The 8,090-nt window shown below is 37.3% G+C and overlaps 1 protein-coding gene across 1 annotated transcript; it reads left to right on the top strand.

Moving 5' to 3' along the window:
- The first annotated feature begins 513 nt into the window (after positions 1-513).
- LOC139900414 (uncharacterized) lies at positions 514-3,024 on the top strand. Its single transcript, XM_071883188.1, has 2 exons — positions 514-1,704; positions 2,209-3,024. Exons 1-2 carry the CDS (start codon positions 514-516, stop codon positions 3,022-3,024), a joined length of 2,007 nt encoding a protein of 668 aa, XP_071739289.1.
- Positions 3,025-8,090: the final 5,066 nt, after the last annotated feature.

Consider the following 8,090-nt stretch of genomic DNA (forward strand, 5'->3'; position numbering starts at 1 on the left):
ATACAACCATTTAGATTTCATCTTCATGCTCTTTTTTCTCTAAATTATCTTATTCTATGTTTGTTTAAATAAGCTGTAAAATGGGAGTAATCGTTTCCCTTTGATGTCGTTTACAAATATTTCCGGATATATGGTGTTATAGTGTACTCAATGCTGCTGCAACTACATATTTGTGCAGTGGTTATTGACTTTCTTTACATGTTCATTATAGATGTTAGTTATATTAATACAAAGTACTTCGTATATGTTAAATGTTAAACAAGAAGTAAGAGACATAGGGCGACAAACGGCGATCAAAATTTTCCTTAATTTTTCAATCGTTTTCGTCAATTGAATCCGTTTTTCTATGCTATAATTAATCATCTGCTATATTGGTTCTCACGGTGGAAACTGGAATATGGGGAAACAATCGGGTGAAAAAAAAGGAACAACGTGACTACAACGGAAAGAGTGCTACGCAATCATAAGATTGGAGGAGATACAACAGAAGAACTGATTGATGGGTCTGTTTCAATGGGTACGGAATGCTCTTCATCGACAGGAGAAGTGAAAGATACTTATGATTATACCAGTCCTAATAATGGTGGGCAGCATGACAATTTTAGTGTCCAAACGGCATCTGAATCATCAGATGAGGAAGAAGAACGGATGGTTGGTAAAGGGGGTGAATTTGATTTTCCACCTATTGTTACTAACAATGGTTCAGGGGTGAAACCCCCAATTGTTACTGAGAATGTTATTTCTTCTAAAGAGCAATTGAATGGCCATAATGTTCAAGGTACAGAGGCTGCTAATTCACCAAAGAAAACATATGTTGACATGGTGAGGGGTCCATCAATGAAAAAAAAGGTAAATTTTAGGTTTATTGACTCAGCTGATGTTTTGGAGGAAGGTGTGGATGTGGCAATTCCTTTGTCATCTGTACAGGAGGCTACCAATCGTTATGGTAATACACTTTATGGTTACTTTATTGGCAAACGTATTGCTTATCCAGTAGTCCAGCATTATGTAATGAATGTGTGGAAGAAATTTGGGATTGAAAAATCAATGATGAACTCTAAGGGTTTTTTCTTCTTCAAGTTCTCTACGGAGAAGGGGATGTTAGACGTGTTAGAAAGTGGACCATGGATGATTCGTACTGTTCCGATTATTTTAAATAAATGGTCACCAAATGTATGTCTAACGAAAGAGGAAGTCTCAGTAGTACCGGTTTGGGTTAAATTACATGACATTCCTTTGGCCGGGTTCACTGAAGAAGGTTTAAGTTGTATTGCATCTAAGGTGGGCAAGCCTATGATGCTAGACTCATATACGAGCACAATGTGTATGGAGTCCTGGGGGAGACCTAATTATGCGAGAGCTATGATTGAAGTGTCATCCGAACAAACGTTAAAAGATAGTCTGCGAGTTGCAACCCCGGGTTTGGATGGAAGTGGTAGTACAGTTGATGTGGTTAGGATTGAATATGAATGGCGATCACCTCATTGTTCGCATTGCAAAATTTTTGGTCATAAGGACACTCAGTGTCCAAAAGGTGTCACGAAAGAAAAAGAAACCAACTCACCTGATAATGGCTATCAAGTTGTAGCGAAGAAAACCAATAGGGTGGTGAATGGAATTAAAACAACAGAAGGTCAGAGAGGGTTTGTCGCGGGGAAAGGTAAACAGATGATGGTATACAGGCGTGTGAACAACGACAAGAAGGTGACTCAAGTGGGACAACCGATTGTTAATGAATGCAAGAACACTACAAAAGTCACTTTAAAAATCCCTTCTCTGCTCTTAATGATCTGAACGATAACAATGACCAAATAAAATCCGTGTATGGGTTAATCGATGAAGACAGTGACATTGAGGTAGAAGAAGAGGTTCCAAAGGTTGACGCTAGTATTTCAATCTCTTCTGAGGGGGCAAGCACTCCCGGTGTGAATGGTTCCAATGATTAGTTTTGCAACGTGGAATATCCGGGGTTTGAACCTAACCCCCAAACAAAATGAGGTTAGGGAGGTAATTATAAAGAATAAATTTTACATTTGTGCGATACTTGAATCACATGTAAACATTGCTAACCTTAATAGGATATGCAATTATGTGTTTCCAAATTGGAATTGGTCCTCTAACAATAATGTATGTACGAGTGGCACTCGCATTATTTTAGGTTGGGATCCTGCTTTGGTGAATCTGATGATTCTGGGTGTTACGGATCAGGTTATGCATTGCCAAGTTAGCACGGTGAATAATACTACTGTGTTTGTGTCGTTTGTTTATGCTGCTAATAAGTATATTCATCGTCGGAGTCTATGGAATGATTTAAACTTTCATCATAGATTCATTGGCACTCATCCATGGGTCATAATGGGCGACTTTAATTCGTCTTTGAGTGTGGATGATTCATCTATGGGTGGATCTCGTGTAACAATAGCTATGCGAGAGTTTAGAGAATGTGTAGATTCTATTCATGTTGAAGATGTTAACCAAACTGGTATGAGGTATACTTGGAATCAAAGTCCAATGGGTTCTACAGGTATCCTAAAAAAGATAGATATGGTTATGGTTAATGAGCATTTTTTAACTGACTACACAAATGCTTATGCTATTTTCCAGCCCTATAGAATATCTGACCATAGTCCCGCGGTCCTCAAAATTCCCACGATGAAAGCTAATGTGACAAAGCCGTTTCGATTTAGTAACTATATTGTTCACAAAGATAATTTTAAAAGGTGTGTTGCTGATAGGTGGAGGATGCATATAGTGGGTCATAAGATGTACTGTGTTGTGAAGAAGCTAAAAGCTTTAAAGAAGCCTATTAGAAAGCTTATGTGGGAAAATGGAAATATTCATGCTAGAGTTAAGATGTTACGTAAAGATTTAGATGCATATCAGTTGGCCCTCGACTCTAATCCCATCTCTGTCCAAGCTCGTGAGAATGCTAGTCGAGCTCTAAAGGACTTTAATGATCCTAGTTTAGACGAGGAAAGATTCTTAAAACAAAAAATCAAAGGTGGAATGGTTGTGTGTGGGTGATAGTAACACTAGTAACTTTCACAAAGTGGTTAAGGGAAGACGAAATAGAAGTAGAATTCAAGCTGTCATGGACAGCTTCGATAAGCTTATTGAAGGGCCTGATGTGGCCAACATATTTGTGCAACATTATGAGCAATTTTTGGGTAGCCAACACGTTTGCGAGCTGATTCCAGATCCTGTTTCCTTATTTACGAATAAGTTATCTCCTAATATTGCAGCCATGATGGTCACACCGATCTCAGATCAGGAGGTTAAGCATGCCATGTTTGATATTAGCAAAGGAAAGTCCCCGGGACCGGATGGTTATACATCGACATTTTTAAAAAACGCCTGGGATATCGTAGGGCCGGAGGTCACTGAAGCAGTTAAAGAATTCTTTTATAATGGTCAGTTACTTACCGAAATTAATCACACGGTAATCGCCCTTCTCCCGAAAATTCAAACTCCTTGTAAGGTAAATGACTACGGGCCGATCTCGTGTTGTAATGTAATCTACAAATGCATCAGTAAGATAATTACCATGAGGATTAAAGAGGGCATGGATGAAATTGTGAGTGAAAATCAGTCAACGTTTGTTCCAGGTAGGCGCATATCTGACAATATTCTAATCACTCAGGAGATAATGCGCAACTACCATCTTGCCACAGGTACTCCTCGGTGCGCGTTTAAAGTTGATATTCAAAAGGCGTACGACACGGTAGATTGGAAATTTCTTGAAGTAATTCTTAATCATTTTGGTTTCCATAAAACAATGATCATGTGGATTATGAAATGTGTCACCACTACCTCTTTTTCTATCAATATAAATGGTGATATGCATGGGTTCTTTAAAGGAAAACGAGGGTTAAGACAAGGTGATCCTTTGTCTCCATACTTGTTTACTTTGGTGATGGAAACTTTAACACTTTTACTGAAGCGGAATATCAGTAATTCTGAGGAATTTCGGTATCATCCAAGATGTGAGCAGTAAAGAATTATTAGTGTATGTTTCGCTGATGACCTATTCATCTTCTCGCATGCTAGTAAAGGTTCTGTTAATATTATAGCTGAAGCTTTAGATGTGTTCAAGAAATGTTCGGGCTTGACTCCTAGTTTTACGAAGAGCACTGCATTTTTTTGTAATGTGCCGACGAGGAGTAAGAATGAAATCATGTCTTTTCTTCCGTTCGAAGAAGGAACTCTTCCCGTGAAGTATTTAGGAGTGCCATTCATCTCTTCTAGACTTATGTCGAGGGATTGTAATATTTTGGTTGATAGGGCGAAAGCTAAAATAGAAGATTGGAAGAACAAGGCTCTTTCTTTTGCAGGTCGAGTTCAGCTTATTGTCTCGGTTTTATCTTCAATGCAGGTGTATTGGTCTTCTGTGTTTATTTTGCCAGATAAAACTATCAAATAGATTGAGAAACTGCTTTGAGGGTTCCTTTGGTGTCAAGGGCCTATGAAACGTGGTAAAGCTAAAGTTAAATGGAAAGATGTATGTATGCCAAAGAATGAAGGTGGGCTTGGCATTAAAAGTTTAAAAGTTTGGAACATTGCTCTCATGTCGTACCATGCTTGGAGTTTGATCACTAGAAAGCAATCGTTATGGGTAAAGTGGATTCACTCTTATCGTTTAAAATCAAGGAACTTTTGGGATTTAAATGCAGTGGCTGGTTCAAGTTGGGGTTGGAGGAAAATGTTGAGTATTCGTGAACTGATCAGAAAACATATCATTCATAAAGTTGGTGATGGCTTAAGCACTTCAGCTTGGTTTGACACGTGGAGTGATTATGGCCCATTGATTAATATTCTATCGCGTAATGATTTATCTCGAGCTGGTTTTAATGACAGATTTTCTGTCTCTATGTTACATAGCTCATCAGGATGGCTGTGGCCGATCTCATGGGTTGCTAGATTACCTCTTCTGATGAATATTCCTATGCTTGAACATGATAAAAAAGATGTAGTTTGGTGGAAAGGATATGATGGTAACCTTTATGAGTACTCTGTTCGAATTGCATGGGAATCAGTTCGCCCCCGCGCAGATCTAGTGGATTGGTATTCGATGGTCTGGTACCCTATTGGTATCCCGAGACATTGTTTTGTGGTTTGGTTGCTTATTAAAGAAAAGCTGAAAACGCAAGACCATCTTAACTCTTGGGACGCGAGTTCGAATGGAGGGGGCAGAGCAATGGTGTGCCCTCTTTGTAAGCTTGTTTCGGATTCTCAATCTCACCTCTTCTTTGAATGTCAATTTTCAAAACAGGTTTGGAAGAAAGCTAAGGAATTCATCCCATTGCCGATTGCTGGTGACTCTTGGCAACATGTAATAGCATGCTTATCTCCTGTTGCCCATCGCAAGGTTGCTAGAGTGGTTGTTACAAAGCTTGTATTTGCAGCAACCGTTTATTTTATATGGCAGGAGAGGAACTCTCGGTTATTCAACAATAAATCGAGACCAGATGATAAATTATTCCAGGTTATATATTCGACAGTGCGGCTAAAGCTTATGTCGTTGAGGTTCAAGGGGTCAGCTCATGTTCAACTTCTAAAAAATAAATGGAAGATTTTATGAAGAAACAATTCAAGAGGTTTTCTGATTTGGTTGAGGATCGTTATAATCCTTTGTGGTTGTGTCTAGCTTTTGTTAGATTTGGTTATTTTGGTTTGTATTTAGACTATAGAGCTCTTCTATAGTCACGAAACTTCTTTGTATTATGTTTGCGTTTTAATCCAATTTGCCGGGTGAAACACCCTTTACCCAAAAAAAAAAAAAAAAAAAAAGAAGAGACATTGAACTTCGTATTTGTTGTAGTTTAGTTTCTCAAATCTTGTTTATTATTTAATAATTTTATATAATCATCTTCAAGAACATTGTAGTTTTAACTTTAACGATACAATCACTCATGAATTTGTAGGTGGAGTTTATAGAAGAACAATAATTTTTGATTTTACACACACATATGCATATACACATGCACCCTATCTTAAATTGTATAAGTTGATTCTTGAATTCATATAAGATAAAGATTTCATCCTTTGATCTTTCGTGTTTGCGAATAACGAATCCATAGTCTGAGGCCTATGCTTTGTCTCCAATCCCGGGATCAACTAAACAATAACACCACATTTCATAGGGGACATGATCATCAAAGATGAAATGGCTTAACATGTGAAGTACATCTATTTTGAGCAGCAGTCGCTGCTTCTGCTGCTGTTTGCAGTGGAGGTCGCAGCTGATTGCAGCCCCGTTTTGCAGTTGTTCGCCTGCGTGGTGCGCAGTGGTTTGGTGTGGCCTACAACCCGTTAGCCTGTACCTTTGTTATCTGTTTAGGGATATTACAAATGCATAGATATGTATACATGTTTCAATGGAGTAATTTTTCAGCTATTCAGATGATTATACTGATATTTTATTTATATCGTAGTTAGTTAATACGTGTTCTTTGTTGTTTTTTCATAGGGATTTTCACTTGGCGAAACATGCTTTTTGATATTCGGAGCTTGATGCTCTAAATGAGAAGTTTTATAAAGACATTATTTATGCAGCTTCTTGGGGATATTCTCACGTTGATTAAGCACTGGCTGGACAAACTAGCTTCTCATAGCACACAGGTGGGTTAACTACTGCTTAATATGGGTTGGGTCGTAATTTAAAACAGATTCATGTTGGATAGAGCATGTTTTGTGGTCAAATGTGTTAAAACAAATTCAGGTTCTAATAATATAGCTTTAATACAAATTTGGCGAGTACTTAATTTTTATGTGCAGTTTGTTCAATAAACATTAATGGAGCAAGACAAAACGTTGCAGTAGCAGTAGTAACAACATCAATAATAATCTTCTTATGTGTATCATTATTCCCATTATTCGACTGTTTATTAGCACTAGAACCTACAGGTGTTTGTGTAGCTTTACCCGAATAGGATCATGAGGTAATACAGGGAAAAATGGTGCACTATGCGGTATCATAAAACTTGGAGCCGCAGCTGGTGTATAACTAGGACTAGGACTAGGACTAGGACTAGGATCAAATGATGCAGAAGTGTCCTCACCTTTTCCCGACTCCACCATCTACCTCAGCTTAAATTTCGGGACGAAATTTTCTTTAACAGGTGGGTAATGTAACGACCCGACGTTTTTCGACTTTGAATTATATTCATTACTTTCACGAAACTGCGTATTTATGCGTACTGATTTAGACTATATTCTAGGATCATTAGTTACGTTAATTACTTTCGTTAATGCCTTACAACGTGTTTTTATGTACTTAGTTACTTAACATGATCCTTGATTGCATTTTTGACCGTTAGTGTCACTTATTTTTCAAAATGAGCTACGTACTTAGTACACGTTAAACTTTTGTCATAATTGGAATATTATGACTACGTAAACTTAATTGTTATTTATTATGACAATTACTTGGCTTGATGGTTTATTAATTACGCTTAGTGTTTACTAATGCTCACTAGTAGCCTTATTGGACTTAACACCTTATTGGACCTAGTTAATTAAAGGCCCAACCTACTCAACTTAATGGACTAGTTAGTGGGCTAGTTAATGGACTTGTTAATCCATTAATACATGAGACAAAACCCACTTAATATTAAGACAAGATTACTAGCATGCTTGTGTACAATACTTACACATTTTAACTTAATATCCCATGCCACCCAACATATACCTACACCACTATGTACCACCACCTATGAAAAGCAAATGGTCCCCCTTTTTGCTCCCAAAACTGTAGTGACCCGAACTTTTTCATGTTAATATATATTAAATGAAATTGATATTTACATGATTAAATGTTTTCAACATGTTAAGCAATCAAACTTGTTAAGACTTGATTAATTGAAATGAGTTTATGTAGTCAATTAATCACCCAAGTTGACTGGCGATTCACGAACGTTTAAACTTGTAACAACTACATGATGATATATATATGGATATATATATATAGTTAACATGAGATTATTATAACTAAATATCTCACTAAGTATATTAACAATGAGTTATGTTCATAAAAATGAGACTAGTGAATTCAGAAACTCGAAACAATATATATAACGATTATCGTTATAACA

This window comes from Rutidosis leptorrhynchoides, chromosome 1 (genome assembly GCF_046630445.1).
Source record: "Rutidosis leptorrhynchoides isolate AG116_Rl617_1_P2 chromosome 1, CSIRO_AGI_Rlap_v1, whole genome shotgun sequence".
Classification (NCBI taxonomy): Eukaryota; Viridiplantae; Streptophyta; class Magnoliopsida; order Asterales; family Asteraceae; genus Rutidosis; species Rutidosis leptorrhynchoides.